Source organism: Peromyscus maniculatus, chromosome 22 (assembly GCF_049852395.1).
Source record: "Peromyscus maniculatus bairdii isolate BWxNUB_F1_BW_parent chromosome 22, HU_Pman_BW_mat_3.1, whole genome shotgun sequence".
NCBI classification, from domain to species: Eukaryota; Metazoa; Chordata; class Mammalia; order Rodentia; family Cricetidae; genus Peromyscus; species Peromyscus maniculatus.
Window position 1 is genome coordinate 56580792 of NC_134873.1, and position 19383 is coordinate 56600174.

General features: G+C 51.8%; 1 protein-coding gene across 1 annotated transcript in view; it reads right to left on the reverse strand.

Moving 5' to 3' along the window:
• Positions 1 to 984: 984 nt before the first annotated feature.
• Positions 985 to 19383, reverse strand: part of Kcnk12 (potassium two pore domain channel subfamily K member 12) — a 53849-nt gene continuing 35450 nt past the window's right edge. The window contains exon 2 of the mRNA XM_006986484.4: positions 985 to 2011. Within this exon, the coding sequence (XP_006986546.1) occupies positions 1110 to 2011 (902 nt within the window). The 3' untranslated portion in view covers positions 985 to 1109. The remainder of the gene's footprint in view (positions 2012 to 19383) is intronic.

Below are 19383 nucleotides of genomic sequence, written 5' to 3' on the forward strand. Positions count from 1 at the left end.
GGCACGGGAGTTTAATGACCTGACGTTTGCTTTTGGCTTCTGGTGCTGTAGGTCCTGGTTGGGGTAGAGGGCGGAGCCCTAAATTAGAGCAGAGGTGGATGGGGGCTGTGCGATGCCCCTCTAGGCTCTCTAAAAGGGGGAAGGGTTGAACTGGTCAACAAGGGTTAAGAAGACAACAGTAAGAAAATCTTATCCGAGAAGAGGCACCCAGTCCTGATTAGTATCGGCGAGCGGCGGTGCGCGTGCGCGTGCGCGAAGCTTGTGAATGAAAAGAAAGTCGGGGGTGGGAGGGGGGCTCATTTCAGAGATCAGAGCAGGACTCCCAGCCTGAGAGTGCCTCTCCCTACAGGTCCCTCTGATTTTCCACAAGCAGAACTCAGGAAGCCGACTAGCTGCGGGCTGTGAAAGGCCAGCTAAGCCCCTCACCATTTGCATTTTCCAAGGTGGGGGGGGGGTGCCACGGACTGCAGGTTGGTGCTGCGGTTCCCTCTCATTGCATAATACTACAGCAGCCCCGTGTGTAGTGGTGTTCTATATATATACACGGGGAGGCAGCATATGGCGCTCCCTACCCCCACCTGTCAAAACTGTGACTATATCACTTCTGACGACCAGAAGGAAGCTGCTAGGCTGGGCCAGGATTCTAAAGGCTGAGGAGGTAATTCAGAGCCATGAAAGGCGGCACCATATGCTTCGGGGTTGCCAGCTGCTTATGTGCATGGGGAAGGCTTTAGTGCCTGTCTGCAAAGCCCAGGAATGCACTCTCCTTGCTGCAGTATGCACTGGCACGGGGAGAGGGGGGGATTTGGGGTGCCACTTTTTCTCTTCCTGCAAGGGAAATCTGTTGGGGGCGCACGGTGCTCCAAGAGGGGACTCAAAAGATCACAGTCTCATCTAAAACTTGCCCTTGGTCACGTCAGGCCTGGCCAAATAGTATTTCTTTAGAAAACATTTTTGTTTTTTTGTGGTTTTGTTTTGTTTTGTTTCGTGTCGTTTCGTTTTTATTGGATAAAGATTAAGAAAGCGCGGTCTCGGAGAGGATTGAAGCAAACCCGCCCGGCGGCGCGCAGCCCAGGCCGGGTCCGCGGCGCTGGGGGCGGGCAGCCGCTCTACCTGGAGGCGCTGGTCTCTGCCAGCCGGTTGTTCATGATGCCCAGCGCGCCCACGCCGCCCGAGAAGCCGTTCTGGCGCGTGTTGACGCACACGCTGCGCGGGTAGCCGTTGGCCGTCTCGGACAGCTGCTTCTGCAGCAGCGCCAGCGACACCTTGTTGGACGCCGTGAGGTCGCGCATGGAGATGAGCTCGCCCGACAGGCGGCGGCCCTCGGCGTCGCTGTCGCGGGTCGCGGGGTCGGCGCCCAGCGCGGCCAGGCGGCGGCGCAGCCGGGAGCCCGGGGTGATGGCGTTGCGCCTTGACAGGGGCGCGCCGGGCGCCGGACAGCAGCGCGTGCAGCAGCGGCAGCTCAGCTTGCGCAGCATCCAGTTGAGCACCTGCTTGATGAGGATGGAGATGACGTTGAAGAGCGAGTAGATGCAGCACACGCCGAGCAGGATGAAGAGGAAGTTGCCCAGGCGGTAGAGCCCCTGGTTCCGGTAGGCGGCGTGCTGGCTGCTCACCAGGTCCCCGAAGCCGATGGTGCTGAAGGTGACGAAGCAGAAGTAGAGCGAGTCCACGTAGTCCCAGCCCTCCACGCTGGTGTACATGGCCGAGGCGCAGCATGCCAGCAGCACGGCGAACAGGCCCAGGATGAGCAGCACGTGGTACACCGAGGGCTTCCAGCCCGCCAGGCTGTCGGCCTCGGACAGTGCCGAGCCCCGACGGAAGGTGGCGGGCAGCAGGCCGCTGCGGCGCAGCTGGCGCTCTCGGCAGGCGCGCATGATGAAGGCCAGCAGCGAGATGATGCGCTCCAGAAAGAGGTTGAAGAACAGGATGGTCCCCGCGCAGCCGAACAGTCCGTAGGCGATGAGGAAGGCCTTCCCGCCCACTGTGGCTGGGGTGGTCATGCCGAAACCTGTAGAGATAAGAGCCAGGGTCAGCGAGGGCAGGAGGTCCCTACCTGGTGGGGGCGTGCGACAGGCCGAATACAGATGCGGCATCAACTCCTATCCTGACAGTCATGGGAACCCCAACAAGACGGAGAGAAGCCTTTGCCGTGGGGATATTTACACAACATGGGTAGGGCAGATAGGCACTAAGATGGGCCCAATAGGTTCAGCCAAGCAGCAACAGGTTCGCAGACGCAAACCACCGAGCTGCCCACAAAGCCTACAGTAACACCTGTTCCCCTAACTGATTTTTTTTTTCTTTTATGGATTCCCAGGCAGACAGCCTTGTTGGGCTGGACTTCCAGAAGGACATCTTGTAATTGCAATTGCTTATTCTGGGACCAGTGAGAGAGAATGACCAGATAGCTCTGGTTCACTTACCAAGTTCACACAAGGATCCTTTAGGGGGACAAGTTCCCCTCCCCAGCCACGGGGCTTCTGCTGACCCCCCTCTCTCCAGGACCACCACCAGTCACCCTCGCTCAGACCATGGCCCAGGGAAACCGTTTTGGCCCAGCTGGGTCCTGTGGTGCTGGTCTACGGCTGGAAGGTCTGTCCTAGACCTAGGCAGCTGCTTACTGTTCTCAACCCTTACAATTAAGAGAGGAAACCCACCTACCCATTTGCTGAAAGCTGGGCTTTAAAGGATGTGTTAACGGATTCCCACAGGAGGCCGGGCTGCCCCACCAGTGTGCGCATTAGAGTTTGCTTGAGAAGGGGGCGGAGTGAGAAGGGGGCGGGGCGGGGCGGGTCTTGATTTTTCTTGGGGCTTGGAGTCTGCGCGCAGTCTGACCACATCACACATTTCCATGCCTGGGGGAGCAAAGCTTCAGAGGTGTCCCCAACAGAAAGGGAGAACCCGCGTGCTGCTGTGGGGTGGGTCCAGCTCTGGGAAGAAATCAAGGAGGCTTTGTCCCAGCTGGCTTACCGTCTCCATAAATAGGCCAGAGAAAATACTCCCTAACACTAACAGAGCAAATTCCTTAAGCGGGTATGCTAATCATTTTCTTGATTCCCTGGAGGAAACGCCCAAGCCGTCTATTCATTTTACGCTTACTGACTCAAGTTCAAGGAAAAGCCTATGCTATTACTCATTGAAAAAGATGGTTTATGCGCTGCATTCCAAATTTGACCACAAAAGAATGAAAAAAAAAAAGCCAATTACAGCAACAAAACAAAATGTTAGTGGTTTGTCCAGGACTGTGAAAGGATTTTACAGTAATCTAAAGCCAAATTGTACTTCTTGGGCTCATGAAGAAATCAACTCCGTATTTATATTAGTGCATGTGGAGGTACCGTGTAGGCACGGTGATGAATGCTTATAATCCCAGCATTGAGGAGGCAGAGGCAGGAGGATGAGGAGTTCAAGGTCATCCTTGCCTACATAGTAAATCACTAGCCAGCCTACGATATAGGAGACCCTGAAGGGACTCTAGCCAGCCCGAGCACGGCAAACATGGCTCCGGCAGGCCTTGTCCTTCTCCCCCATTCTGTCTTCCTCTTTAAAAACCATTAGATTACATTCCTAACGCTGGCCACCAAGTTCTATTCCCTATTTGGCCACTTCCTCCTCCTGACGCCGACTACCAGGGTCTAGCTTTCAAAGTATTGAAGTCCAGCAATCAAAAGCCCCCTTTGGTTCACCTAATTAACATGCCCAATTAAAATTAAACACCTCATCCTAACATGGGGCTTCCCCTTGTACCTTTATAATAGCATTTTCCTACGGGCTACATCTGTCTCCTTCCTCTCCAGAGGCTGTCCTTTGTCCCTCCAGGACAACTATCCCTTCCCCCTCTCCCTGGTTCCATTCCCCTTCTCCCTGATCCTCTATCTCCTGTCTTTGTGTCTCATTCCCTACCCTCTGTCGCTCTAGGGCAAATAAATCTCCTTTGTGCTGAGAACTTGGTCTTGGGGGTCCTGAGCCGATGCCAATCCCTTCAGACCCTGTCTCAAAAACAAAATAAAATAAATTTAGAAAGTTGCAGATTGGCGTCTGGAGAAATGGCCCATCGATTAAGAGCACATACTGCTCTTGCAGAGGACCTTAGTAGATACTTCAGCATCTAGGTGATTCACAGCCACCTGTAACTAGCGGCAGAGGGTCCAAAGTCTCTGCCATCAAAGCCTCAGGCACCTGTACCCACACACCCCATTCAGCTAGAGTCCTATATTGATAAACCAGTGCCCAGCAACGTAACTAGACCATGGTCTGCTCAATACAGGGGAACCTCCTCGCTGAAGAAAAAACAAAAACCACAAGCCATAGCTACTTATACAATGAATCTCACACACACAAAAAAAAGGACATTAAACAAAAGAAGCTGTAAAGGAAGTAACCTGCACTGTTTCAGTAATATAATACAGTTTTTTTTTTTTTAAGGGATGCCTACTTGATTGATCAAATTATAAGGAAAGAGTAGGGCTTTCTCGGGGAGAGGGTGCAGGGAAGAGTGATTTACATCCAGGGGCCCTCGATTTGTCACCCAAAGGCTAGCTCTGTCGGATGTGTTAAACTGTGCATTTTATGTGTTTTCTCATACCTCCACGTAAGAAAAAATTCTTGATTTTTAGAGTGTTACAACTTTTGTTATAACTTAGCTGTTTCAGCTTGAGGACTATTTTATTAGAGTTTGAGAGAAAAACACCTGGATGTTTTGTTATTTTGTCGCCATTGGTGAATACAGCCCTGCCGGGAGCAAGCCTGGCGAGTCCTCTATCACTGCGCTCCATGCCCGCCTAAGAGACCCGAATTTTGAGTTGTCCCTTGAGGTGTTAGTGAGGGAAGAGGGCGGTGAGAGCCTGGCCCTCACACACCACCACCTCCCTTTGTCGCAGTGGGAAATGGAATCTCTAGTGGAGGGGTTCCTTTGTTAAATTCCTAAAGAAATGGAAAACCCTAAGCCTGGGAAATGGGTGCTTGGTCTAGTTATGAGAATGCTGAGTTGCACTTTCCTATTCTTTCCATTTTCTGGCTAAAGTGTCAACACCGAGAACAACCTGTGGCACGTAATTGTTCACTCTTCCTCTTTTTTTTTTTCTTTTTTCCTGTGTGTGAGTGTGTAGGTTCAGCAGGCTTCTCATGTAGTCCAGGATGGCTTCAGATTTACTATGTAACTTGAACTCTGGATCCCTTATTCTATCTCTAGACTGCTGGGATTACAGGTGTGATACTATGTCCAGCCAGACGTGTCCATGCTGGATTCACTAACAAAACAGGTTTGACAAAGGGATACCCTGCACACCCCCAGGCATCTGAAAGTCTAGAAATTATCCTGGATATTGGTGGGAGATGCATCTGAGATATTAGAGTCCTTGTGTGTAGGCTTCTTCCACGAATCCCTAGGCCACTCACCTGGAACTGTCCTGGAACTCATTCTGTGAACCAACCAATTCCAGGACACTTTGTATAGCAGTAAAATTTGCTATGTATCTCAAAATGACCTTTAACCCCTAATTCTCCTGCTGCTAGCTCCTAAGTGATGGGTTTACAGCATTCACCACCATGCCTGGCTAGTTTGGATCTTGAGTAGCTTCCAAATTCTCATCTGTTGAAGGTTTGAGGTCTAGGCACAACTAGGTGGTGATGGAACCTTCGGGGTGAGGCCTTAATGGGAGTTCTTTAGGCCAGTGGAGGGCCTGTCCTCGCAAGGGGGTTATGGGACCCTGGCCCTTTTCTCATTCTGTTTTGCTTTTTGGCCATGAGTATTGGTTGGTTAGTGCTAGGAATTGAACCCAGGGCTCTTAAAAAAGGGCATGCCTGTCCTTAGAGTGGGCAGGGTAGCCCCACTAGCAAGTGACATAAAGGCCCAGTGACAGAAGACAAGATTCCAGCCCACCCACACTCCTAAGCCACAGGTCAGGCCAGAGCAGGAGGAACACGCTAAGCTTTGGCAGGAGGTGAACTAGAAGGTTGGATTTGGTACCTGGGGATGAGGCTCCATCCCAAGATTGGCACTAAGGAGCCAAACCCAGACAGAAGGCTATTTGGAAACGCTGGTGTTTGTGGAAGATGCTGTGAAAGCATGCAAAAGGAAGTCCTCAACGACAACCCGTGGAGACGAAGCTGCTCTCTGTCAGCCCTTTTGGCAAACCGATTTCACAGCATTTGCCCTGCACTCTGTGCCGGCCCTGCGTGTACCAGATCACGCCACCTCTACAGGCTAGAAAGACCCTTTAAGATGTTTTTATTAAGCCCCTTTAAGATTCATGTTACAGAGGCAGGCCCCACTTCACCGAGGAGACCATGGGTTACGGCAAGCAGCTGCCAGGGCCCCACATCTGGGGAGTGGGGAGGCAGGGAGAAGAGTGTTATCCCTAAGTGTCTTGCCTCTGGTTTCTAAGAGGCCTTTGTGGCTCTTGATCACAGCTGCCCCCCTCGACCTGGACACGTGGAGGCACCACTGATCTTCCTTCGTTGTTCCAAGGTGGACTTACCTTCCATAGCACAGATGAGACACACTGGTCATTAGATAAGAGCTGACCCAGGGCTTGGGTCATGAGATGTCTGTTGCTTCTGGATAAGGGTCTGGTTGACCACAGACCCACTCTACACCATGTGGCCAAGACTATTTCCTCCATTTCCCAGTGTTTGTGGGGACTCTAACCCCCCCACCTCCCCACCCCCACGTCTGGTTTCTGGCTTCTACTGAGGTCCTCCTTTAGTATTTGGGTTTAGGTTGCAGATTTGGCTTGGATAGCTGAACCTTCCAAGGGTCTCAGCAAGATGACCAATACGAGATAAGTGGCCTTTAATACCAAATTATTTGTGTACAGCCTATTCCTAGTTTCCTACATAGAGCAGGGCCAGAACCCTTGCTGGAGTCTTCTCGTGGCCCTCGCTCAGTTTCCACTCAGCACAACCACTTGGAAGGACAATGACTGTACCCCTGAATGACACTGGATGTGTGATTAGCTGTGCGGCCGCTCTGTACGGAGGTGACAGAAGGTCTGGGGGCTCTCCGGCAGGTCTGGGGGCTCTCCGGCAGGTCTGGGGGCTCTCCGGCAGGTCTGGGGGCTCTCCGGCAGGTCTGGGGGCCCTCCGGCAGGTCTGGGGGCCCTCCGGCAGGTCTGGGGGCTCTCCGGCAGGTCTGGGAGCCCTCCGGCAGGTCTGGGGTCGGTCTGGGGGCTCTCCGGCAGGTCTGGGGTCGGTCTGGAGGCTCTCTGGCAGGTCTGGGGGTCGGTCTGGAGGCTCTTCGGCAGGTCTGGAGGCTCTTCGGCAGGTCTGGAGGCTCTCCGGCAGGTCTGGGGGCCCTCCGGCAGGTCTGGGGGCTCTCCGGCAGGCTTGGGGGCTCTCCGGCAGGTCTGTGGGCTCTCCGGCAGGCTTGGGGGCTCTCCGGCAGGTCTGGGGGCTCTCCGGCAGGTCTGGAGGCTCTCCGGCAGGTCTGGGGGCCCTCCGGCAGGTCTGGGGGCTCTCCGGCAGGTCTGGGGGCTCTCCGGCAGGTCTGGGAGCTCTCTGGCAGGTCTGGGGGCTCTCTGGCAGGTCTGGGGGCTCTCTGGCAGGTCTGTGGGCTCTCCGGCAGGTCTGGGGGCTCTCCGGCAGGTCTGGGGGCCCTCCGGCAGGTCTGGGGGCTCTTCGGCAGTGGGTCAATGAACAGCCGCTGAGTGTGTCTTCGATTGTCTTATTCTAGGTCTGGTTTGTCGGGCTCACTACTCCCTTCTAAACCATACATCGTTAGTTCAGCTCGGCAGACAAGGAGGAACATGACATCTTCCCTCCCCGTCACCAAGATGGGCACAGGACACTGGGGAAGACTGCGGAGCTGGCCCACACATTGCTTCCTCGGTAGAGTGGCTGCCCCCTCAAGCTCAGGCAGCTCAGTCTGAATCTGGAGAAGGACCCCAAAGCCCCAGCCCCAGAAAATGAAATCCCCAGGAAACTGAGGCTGCCCCCCCCCCCCCCCCCCGTCACACCCTGCAGAGGTGCAGTCTGTCCCCGTAAACAAAAGCCTGCTGTTTAGTGGATGCCACAACTGATCTGCCATCCCAGTCTGCAACGAGCAGACTTGGGGCTTTGTTATGTCACTCTGACAAAAGCTGTGACTCTCATTCCCACAGTCTGCCTGCTGCGGTTTTCTCAAACGGGGCCCTGTGGACAGAGCCTTTGCGGTTCGATTTGAGGAGCCTGGGACTGAGATCGGGCAGACACCACCAATAGGCATCATGCACCCCTCCCTGGGTGGTAGCCTCTGTGAGACGCTGGACACTGACATTCTCTTCCTATGCAGCCACTCTGGGAAGAGGGTGTAACTATCCCCAGGAACCCCCAGGCAAGGAAGTCAACACGGAAGCAGAGGTGCTCGCCGGACCCGTATGTTGGAGGCTGTACTGCCCTGGGGCAGTGGGAGACTCGGGTCATCACCCTCTGGAACCTTCTGCGTGGAGGTGCTGCTCTGCTGACTCCGGGGAGAGGGATGTGATTTATAGTCCAAGCTGGTATTCTTTTGAGACTAAAAATGCCACTAAGAATTTCCCCAGGGTGACGTAACAATCAGGGTGTTAGGAAGCAGCTGGACTGTATGACTACAGCGTAGATTCCAGGACTCGTCCCCTTCCAGAGGGTTTATTTAGTACCCAGTAATCTGCATTTTAACAAATATCTCCACAGGACTCTGCTATAATCAACTGAAGTCATTATGATATTAGATTTAAGTCAAATATGTCAGTAGGTATCTTGGAGGATGTCCAGCTGTAGAGAGTTAATTAGAATTTCCATTTGGGGCATATTTTTACTAAAAGACGATTTCCTACGTGAACTAGAACTGCAATCGCAGGGCCTGAATTTGATTTGCTAACCTTGGCCACGAAGACCCACCTGTCTCTAGGAATCCTTTCCCAACATCACCATCTCATTTGACACTGCTTTGAGACAGAGACAATGCTCTGTAACCCAGGCTGGCCTTGAACTTTCAGTAATTCCCCTGCTACAGGACTGGGATTACAAGCATGCACTCCGATAAATTTGAATTGACTAGGGGGCTGGAGAGATGGCTCAGTGGTTAAGAGCACTGACTGTTCTTGCAGAGGTCCTGAGTTCAATTCCCAGCAACCACATGGTGGCTCACAACCATCTATAATGAGATCTGATTCCCTCTTCTGGTGTACAGGCAAACTTGCAGAAAGAACATTGTTTACATAGTAAATAAAATAAATCTTTAAAAAAAAATTGAATTGTCTAAATTCGAATTTAATTCAACCCTCAAGAATTCCAAGACTCATAAGAAGGTCAGGTGGTGTGTGTGTGGGGACACCTTTAATTCTAGTACTAGGGAGGCAGAGGCAAGCGGAACTCTCTTTTTTAAATCACTTATTTCATTTTATTTTATGTGCTTTAGTGTGAGGGTGTCAGGTCCCCTGAAACTAAAATTACAGACAGTTGTGAGCTGCCATGTGGCTGCTGTGACTTGAACCCCGGTCCTCTGGAAGAGTAGCCACTGAGCCCACAATCAGGTGTCCGTCCCCCCCCCCCCCCCCCCCCCCCCCCCCCCCCCCCCCCCCCCCCCGCCATGAGGGTTGAACTCAGGGCCTTGTGCTTGCTAGGCAAGTGCTCTACCACTGAGCTAAATCCCCAACCTCGACAATCAGGTCTCTTAAGCGGGTCTCTACAGAGTGAGTTCTAGGACAGCCAGAGCTACACAGAGAAACCCTATTCAAAAACAAACAAAACAAAACAAACAAACAAACAAAAAAAAACCAACCAAACAAACAAGATAGACAGACAGACTGACTCATACAAAGCTGGGCTGAGGCCCTTTCTCTGGATGTGAGGGGAGGGCCTGCAGTGTGGGTGAAGTACGGCCTGACTCTGTAAGAGAGCAAAGAGGCTCTCAGCTGCGCTCCGTGGTCTGGTCAGGTGAGAATGACAGGGTCAGAGACTTCCTGGGCCACAAGCCACGGACCTGAAATTTCAGGACTCCCGGGGTGGACAAAGAGCTATCTTGATAAGCCTGAACCTTTGGGAGCTGGGAAAGGTCGCAAAGCACTGAGAGAGGGTTGGAACCCAGGAGGGCCAAGAACAGCCCATCTGGGTCACCCTCAGCATCCAGCATTGTGGGGAGTCCTTCAGGCTCATCAGATCATTTAACCCTGGCCGCCCCAGGGCACCCACCCGGTTCCCTTCCCCACCCTCTGTATTTTAACATGTCTCAACTCATCATGCACCTTACAAGCAACGTCACAGTTTATTGGGCAATATTGTCAATTCCATGGTACACACATGGTTGAGGGTATTTGTGACCAATAGTGCCTTAGATTGGATGGACCGTGGTGGGAATTACTATCCTCCCTGTCTGTGAGACTTGTAAATGGGATCCACCCAACAGATAAAGATGCTGAAGTTAGTAACTTGCCCAAGAGCACGGCAGAAGTGATAATGCTTGTAGCTAGAAGAGAAGAGAAGAGAGACGTCCAGGGAAGAGTTTGGAAGAAACAAGGAAGACAGTGTGCCACAGTCCCAGGGAGACAGCACTCAGATCTAAGTCACACACAGCAGCATCACCTGGAGAACCTACAGACAATCCCATCTCACCAGATGCATCCCCTGTAGTAGCTCCCCCTGAAGAACCCCTGCTGGGGTGACTGGGAAAAGCCAGTGGATGGAGAGTTTGTGCTCAGTTTTGAAGACTGGGATGTCAAGAGTGTAGGAGCCAAGCTCCAGGACTGAGGAAGACATGCCATCCCCTAGAGCTGGACACAGGGTCTGGGGCACATGCAGGGGTCAGCCTTCTGGTGCCTGCCTGTGGCTGGGTAGGAGTACGTGAGTCTGTGGGAAAAAGAAAAGGAGAACGCAGGGAGAAGCTTGTATCCATCTCACAGCTTTGCATGAATGAATGCTACCCAGCTCTGCTTTCTAGGAACTGAAGAGTCTAGAAGCCTCAGAAGAAAGTCAGGAAGTCGCCATTCCCAAGACTTTCGTGGACTGCTGAGGGCCGGAGCCGTGGTGGCTGTCGTGTGGCTCCATCTACAAGTGGGGTCACGTGGACAATGCTTCTTTCTGCCCCTCCACATTCTGAGACACCCAGTGCCAATCTCTCACTGTGGATGTGAGGGCTAAGGGAGGGCATGGTTTCTCCGGAGCCTACGGAGTGATATGAAAGCACTAGCTTCCTGGGAAACGCTTCAGGGCAGATGTGTGAGAAAAGTGCACTTTAAAAAACTAGGTAGGAATCTGGGCATAGGAAACAAGCTCCGCCTGCCTCCATCTTTCTCGTCTTTCTCTTCACTGGGCCTCAGCTTCACCTCTGGGCTCACTTCCAGCTTCGGGCTCTCTGCTGGGTAGAAGGTCCATCTAGAGGTAAGTGCCAGCTTTGTCAATCCAGAGAGGTAGAAGATAGATTGGATGATAGATAGGAGATAGATAGATAGATAGATAGATAGATAGATAGATAGACAGATAGACAGATAGATAGGTGATAGATAGACAGACAGACAGACAGATAGATGATAGATAGATAGATAAATAGATAGACAGATGATAGATAGATAGATGATAGATAAATAGATAGATAGATGATAGATAGATAGATGATAGATAGATAGATAGATGATAGATAGATAAATAGATAGACATGATAGATAGATGATAGATAAATAGACAGATGATAGATAGATGATAGATAGATAAATAGATAGATGATAGATAGATACATAGATAGATACATAGATAGATAGATAGACAGATGGTAGGTAGATGATAGATAGATAGATAGATAGATAGATAGATAGATAGATAGATAGATAGATAGATAGGTGATTAGATAGATAGATAGATAGATAGATAGATAGATAGATAGATAGTTGTTTTTAACTGAATCTCAATCATTCAGTTTTTACCAATAAAGACTCAGGAGCCAGATGCTGGAGTGAAAGCCTGCTAGCTCAGAGAGGCAGAGAAAGCACCCAGCTCACCTTCCTTTTCAGCAGACACCCCAGAAAGAGCTTTCTCCTGCGCTATCTCAAACACGACTCCTCAAACTGACTGCCCCTCCCATCTACTTCCTGTGGGTCTCTCTATCTGTCCTCCTGACTTCCTTGTACTCTCTGTGGTGTTTTCCTGTCACCTGGTTGCTTGCTCTGCCTCTTGACCTATGGTCGACTTTCTTTAATCCTGTTTACAGTAGTCAAGCAGAAAAGCTCTTGGATTGAAGGTGTGTGCTAGGGCTGAACCACACCACAACTAGAAGCAGATTTTTCCAGTAAATAATGAAATCTTGGGGTTCACAGTGTGATCAAATATTCTACAATAGATAGATAGGTAGATCTATGGAGAGACAGACAGATAGATGATAGGTGATAGATAGATGATAGGAGATAGATAGATAGATAGATAGATAGATAGATAGATAGATAGATAGATAGATGGATGGATGGATAGATGGATAGGATAGATAGATAGATAGATAGATAGATAGATAGATAGATAGATAGATAGATAGATAGATAGATAGATAGGTAGGTAGGTAGGTAGGTAGGTAGGTAGGTAGGTAGGTAGGTAGGTAGATAGATAGATAGATAGATAGATAGATAGATAGATAGATAGATAGATAGATAGATAGATAGATGGATAGATGGATAGATGGATGGATAGGATAGATAGATGATAGACAGGTGACAGAGGTATGGGGCTATTGTTGGAAAAGCAGAGTGACACTTCTCTTCTGTGTTTGTTGCTGCTTGTGGTTGGGCGAATTCAAAGGGCAGAAGTGTTGGGTGTAGGTCTCTCTGTGGGTGCAGGGCTGAGTGTCCATCTCACTCCAGTGTTCAGTGACTCTGGATACAGTGGCAGGAGCCAGTCAGTCACGTGGCAAAAGCACCTGCCCCCCCCCCCCCCCCCCCCCCGCTATCCTGCCTGCCTGGCTTGTCTTTGGGGGCCTCTGGGATGATTTTCTGTTTGTTTAATGGCAGGAGGCTGAGGTCTGGGAGACAGAGGGGACAGGGGAGCTGGGAAAACAGGGCTAAATCCCATGGTGCAGACCAGGGGTTTTCTTTCTTGGTGATGAAGATGGACACCAAAGCCTTGTGCATGCATGCATGCATGCTCAACACGCTCCTTCCCTAGTGGCTCGGCCCAGCCTCTAGGCCAGTGCTTTTCAACTGGAGAAAGGTTTGGGTAAGCTGTCAGCACAAAGCGGCTCCCTGGAGCGCTGAGCGCGGCGGGCACAGCTTTCCTGCTGGGGTTGTGGTTAACCCCCACTCTGTGCCTCATCCCTGGGATTCAACTCTTGTCTCCTCACAAGAAATCATTCAACAAAATGAGTTATTAAAAGCCGGCTAACTACTCTTGCCTCCGGGTGGCTCCCGTTTAACAGTCTCTCCTGGGGAGCAGCTGTCAAGACCGGCCCCGGTGGAGCTGCCGGGAAGATGACTCATTTACATAGTGTCAGCTCCATCCTGCCCCCGGCTCCGTCCCTGTCTCTCCGGTGACTAATCCCCTTCAAGGATGAGATCACCACCCCTCCTGTCCCCCCTCAAAAGAGCAGAACCCCAGCCTCAGCCCAAGACTTTGGGAGGAGGAGGAGGAGGAAGAATCTAAAGAGCAGACCGGGCTTTGGCTGAGGCAGAAGTGTGGCCAGCAACGGAGGAGATCGCCTGCCTCGTTCAGTCTTGCTCAGCCTGGCTTCTTGCTCTTCCCACTTCAGAGCACCTAGTGAGGCTCCCTCCAGTGATGACCAGGAAGTCAGGCCGCCTCTCAGAGGGGGGCAGAGAAGCCGATGCAAGAAAGCAGGCCCTCTAAATAAACCCAATTTACGTGGTCAATAGATGTCAGTTTCATCATAATGTATCTCGAATCTTCCAATCCCAGAGGGGCAGGATTTTTAGGGAACATTGAGGTTCTAGAAAAGCAAAGAGTCCTACTCGCAGTGGAAAGTTCAGCTCTGCCCAGTCAGGTCATTATGTACGTAAGAACTGCCCACCCGTTTAGCCTCAGGCTGCCTTGAGGGCCTCTCTGTCCCCACTTAGCGAGGGGACAGAGCTCCAAAAGGCTAGCTGCCAAACCCTCAGGGACTGGTGATACACAGAGGCCAGTCTTGGTCCTTTTTGACTGTGGTGTTCCACATCTGCTCGCAACCCCCACCTCTGCGCACAGAAGGTAGCCTGTCGGCTGTTCACAGTAGATAAGAAGACACAATGAACACAGACCCACAGCTTTAAAGCTGCATCCAGAGAAGTACCCAGCAGGGACCACAGAGAAGCCGGTTTGTTTGCCCTGCCAATCTGCTGACAGGCCCCATCCAGAGGCCGGCAGACAGGCCGAGGCATCCATCAAAGCAACCACCATAGCACCTCAGAATGTCTGAGCCCAGAGCCTCTCTTAGAGCCTGGCAGGGGTGGGGGTGTGTGGTGTGTGGGACTGTCACTGCTGAGCCGAGGACCTAGGCTGGGCGGGTTCTAAGTGTGGATTCTCCTCTCAGCCGCTGTAGAGGGGAGTCCGGTGACTGTGGTACAGGGAGCGAGTGGAGCTGAGGAGTGAACCCGCACCTTTGGAACCCCAGGCCCGGCATCCTGCTGGTGCCTTTGAGGTGCAGTCCAGAGTCACTACCCAGGCTTGGGGAAGGAAAGGGTGTGACAGAAGAGCACAGGGCACAGTCGTGACCCTCAAAGCTCCCTCATTGTCCTTGAGGCCCTGCTCAGCGTCCAGGTTAAGAGGATGCATGCGTATGTGATTTTGCTTCAAAGCACATGCCCAGTCAGGTATGCCCAATCGTACCGTGCAGAGAGGCTTGCTGCGGTCACGATGCCTGCCCTGGGTCTGCGGCACGAGTTTGTACTGTCCTCTGTGTGGGAAGGAGATGGAGGCTGTGTGGTTTGAATAGGCATGTCCCCCACATAGGCTCATAGATTTGAATGCTTGGTCATTAGGGAGGGGCACTATTAGGAGGTGTGGCCTTGTTGGAGTGGGTGTGGCCTCACTGGAGGAAGTGTGTCCCTGGGGGTGGGCTTTGGGGTTACTCTCTTCCTGCTGCCTGCAGAGACCTAGAACCCCCAGCTACCTCTCCAGCACCACGTCTGCCTGCACGCCTCCGTGCTTCCGGCCATGACTAAACCGCGGAATCTGTCAGCTAGCCCCGGTTCCATGTTTTCCTTTGTAAGAGTCGCTGTGGTCATGACGTCTCTTCACAGCAATGGGACATTGACTAAGGCAGGGCCCAAGTTTTGGAGCTGTCCATGACCTTGGCCAAGGGCATAGAGTGAGGCCCTGGAGTTGCAGCTCAGGCCTGCTCACCTCCACTGTTCCTCCTCCTTCACTACTTACCTTTTCTTCTCCCGGGGACACAGAGATGGCCGGAGCACCGTACCCCCTTCTACACACTGTCTCAGTAGTATCACAGAAGCAGAGCCCGTCAGTGCCACCCTCCTGTCCTGACTGTCTGAGCGCTCACTGCCTTCCATAATCAGGGGTGACGGACTTTCTGCACTCCCACCTTGTGAAACGATTCATCACCAGCTGGCATGGTTTACATTTTTTTTTAACTTTTTTTTTTCTCTCGAGACAGAGTTTCTCTGTAAAGCCTTGGCTGTCCAGGAACTTGCTCTGTAGACCAGGCCGGCCTTGAACTCCCTTAAGTTTTTTTTTTTTTTTTTAACATTATTTATTATTGTTATTATTATTATTATTATTATTATTATTATTATTATTTTTTTGGTTTTTTTCGAAACAGGGTTTCTCTTGTGTAGCTTTGCGCCTTTCCTGGAACTCACTTGGTAGCCCAGGCTGGCCTCGAACTCACAGAGATCCGCCTGCCTCTGCCTCCCGAGTGCTGGGATTAAAGGCGTGCGCCACCACCGCCCGGCCTATTATTATTTTTGAGACAAGGTTTCTAGCGCTGTAGATCAGGCTGGCCTCCAGAGATCCACCTGCCTCTGCTTCCCAAGTGCTGGAACTAAAGGCATTTGCTACCAACTGCCCGGCCATTATTTATTTATTTTTAAATTAATCTATTGGGGGGCACATGCATACCATGGCCTGTGGGGGTGCAGTCAGAAGATAACTTGCAGGAGTCAGTTCTTGCCTTCTACGATGGGGGTCCTGGGAATCGAACTCAGATGGCAAGGCTTGGCAGCAAGCGCCTTTATCCCCTGGGCCATCTCACTGACCCACCCAGGGCCATCTCACTGGCCCACCCAGCAGTACTTCCCCTCTCTGGACATTCAGTTCCAGGTTGCCTACGACCGCTTCTGTTCTGCTGTGGACTGTTGTCCTGAAGTCTTATTTAGCCCTTTGCATTTTTCCATTCCGTCTGGCCAGCGAGGACACACAATTTTCCAGGCTTCCTCCCACCCTGGGGGAATCGCTTTGACATTCCTGCTGGAACTGACAGCCGGTCACCAGCAGGTACTGTTCCAGGATCATGGATCCCCTCCTGGATGGAGTTTCATTCCTTTAATGGGTTTCTGAAGTGGCTCTCTGTCTTTAGGCTAAGATCGGATGTGCTGTGGTTTTGATAGTGAAGGTGGAGACGGGGAATGCCATGAACAGCGTTGTTCGTGGCCCACAGCCAAGGACACCAGGAAAATACCCTTTGAACAAAGCGGCTTTACGGGCTCCTGGTTACAAGGGTTCACGGTACACTGTGGGGAGCGTCTCTGTGAAGGGGCATCTGAAAGGGGGAATTCTGTGGTCTGGGCTTGACTCTGAAGACTTGGGGGAAAGGCTGAAGGGGGCAGGCTTCACTCTGGATTGGATGCTGCCAGGGAGGGGAGGTAAGTTTATGATGGGCACCTTGATCACTCTCAGCTGGCACATGGGATCCAGAGCGCTGCCAGTCCTATCCGCCAGACAGGGAACGCTTGGTTGCCCTTGTGGTCTGGTAGATGCTCACCCCTTGGTTGGTGTTAGGGATTGATTATAGGGCTTTTCTCGTAGTTTGCTCCATTACAGTCATACAGTGAGCTCCTCTGCTGTAGTTCTGTTCAATCAAAGGGCAGCATAGTCCTTCTGTCGGCACCAAACTGGCTGTGGGGAGCTGCCTTTGTCCATCTTCAAAGGCCTCTGTCCTTAGTGTCCCACGGTAATATCCAGTTGGATGCCACGCATTATTTTCCTAACAGAATTTCTTTCCCGGTGTTCACTTTACCTGGTGGTATATGTGCAAGTGCGCACACACACACACACACACATACTCATTTCCTGTGGGGAGCATGTCTTTGGGTGGTGAGGATATGACTTTCATTTAAAATTTCTTCTGTATACTTTTAATAAATATTTCACATTTCTTTTTTTTTTTTTTTTTTTTTTTTTTTTTTGGTTTTTCGAGACAGGGTTTCTCTGCGTAGCTTTGCGCCTTTCCTGGAGCTCACTTGGTAGCCCAGGCTGGCCTCGAACTCACGGAGATCCGCCTGGCTCTGCCTCCCGAGTGCTGGGATTAAAGGCGTGCGCCACCACCGCCCGGCAATATTTCACATTTCTGTAGTGGGTAGCCATTCCAGCTTTGGTCTGGAAGTTCCAACCCCCATTGAGGCTTCGGTAACTGTCATGCCTACAAGGCGGGGCCAAGGGAGGGTCCTGAAGACCCAAGATCCGGATGCACCACCTTCTCTTGGTTCCTGGACCCTGGATGCTGGAGGTAGACCGAGCAGAGTTCTCCAGAGAACACCGCCGGACTGTGCTGAGTCTTCCCCAGACCCTGTAACCTACCTATCCTTTCATTTGTAAGTTACGCCACTAAATAAATCTCCCTTTTAACTATGTGAAGTGGCCTTAACAATTTCACCAATACATTTCTGGGTACAAATGGGGGTTGTTCCTGATTTGTCTTTTTGCAGTGGTGGGGATTAAACCTACAATCTTGCATGTGCTAGGCAAGCGCTCTACCACGGGGTTATAGCCCCATCCCTAGTTCCTACTTTTATGAGTAAAAAGGAGTAATTTCAGGTCTCTGCCCTGGCGGCAATGATGATATTGCCTTCGAAAATGACAGAAAAGGAGATCCTGAGGGAATCCAGGGAGCTCTGAGAGAAGAGGTGGGAGGCCTTCCTGGAGGAGGTGCCTCTGGATCTGAGTAGATGCCTTAGCAAGCAGAGGAGGTGCTGAGGACCGGGTCTGGGAGGTCCATGCTGAGCTGAGGAGTTGGGGGTCCTGTAGGTAAGGCCTTCTAGGGAGCACATGTGGTATAAGAACGGTGGTTCCTGAGGGGCCTCGGCACTGAAAGGGAGGAAGCCTATGAAGGACGTGTCGTTCACTTACTAGACACATACTGAGGGCCTGGAGAACATGAGGCACCGTGCCAGGGCCTTGCGAGTCACTGGTGGTCCTAACCAAGGTCCCTGCTCTCTGAAACTTCCAGCCCGGTGTGGAAGATGGATACCAAACAGTGAACACTGTGCATGACATGAAGGTGCTGAGTAGTCTCAACAGCAGGAAGTGTAGAGTGTAAGCGGAGGGAGGGAGGAGGCAGGCTGGTGCTGAGTCAGAGGAGGGAGGTCTCCTGAAGGCCTCTAGACAACAGTGTCTCAGGCCCATCAGCAGCTTGAGCAAAGGCACTGAGGAAGGGGGGCAGGGGACCTCAGAGAGGGGAGGGTGTTAGGATTCTGCCACTCCAGCTGCATGACCGCACATGTGCAGTTCAGTAGCTAAGCAAGGGGTCTCGCATCCTATGTCATCAGTGTGCTGCATGATCACGCAAGTGCACGCAGCGCAGTCATGCAATCAGTGCATGCATGGCGTAGCTCTGGAAGCCCACCTGAGCATGTGCAGAGGGATCCTTAAAAAGCCAGACACAGACTCCTCCTCTCCTTTCTCTGTCCTCTCCTCCCCCCCCACCCCCTCTGCACATGTGTCTCCACAGGCCTGCTCACTCTCTTCTGTCCCCCTCCTCCTAATAAAGCTCTGATACTGAGTTTTGTCGTGTCTCATGACCTTTTCGCCCGGTAACAGCACCGCTTATTATATTTTTTAAAACATATAATAAGACGAACCAGGCCCTCCCAGCACTCTGCATCCCGGACCCTGTACCGAGGTTTATTGAACCTACGACAGCTTGCTCCGCTCTTTTCATTTGCAATGCCACCGGGACGCTCCGCACAACACGCCGGCTAACCAGATTGGTGAGTTTTCCCTTTCCGATCCCTTGCCATTTCCCGTGACTGGAGCCTGAGATATATTTCGCGCACGCATATGTGTGTGTGTGTGTGTGGGGGGGTCCTCGGGCTGTGCACCATGACACATTCTCTCTTGATGAAGTATTGAATGCTGTCTGGACTCTGGGGGTGGGGGGTGTCCTCCGGTACATACGCTCCCAGCCCTTGCCCCTCCCATGATGACAAGTAGTGTAATATGTGGTGATAATTTATGCCGGTCCACAGACTACCTGTCCTCGGGAATGCCCGAGATGGGAGCCTG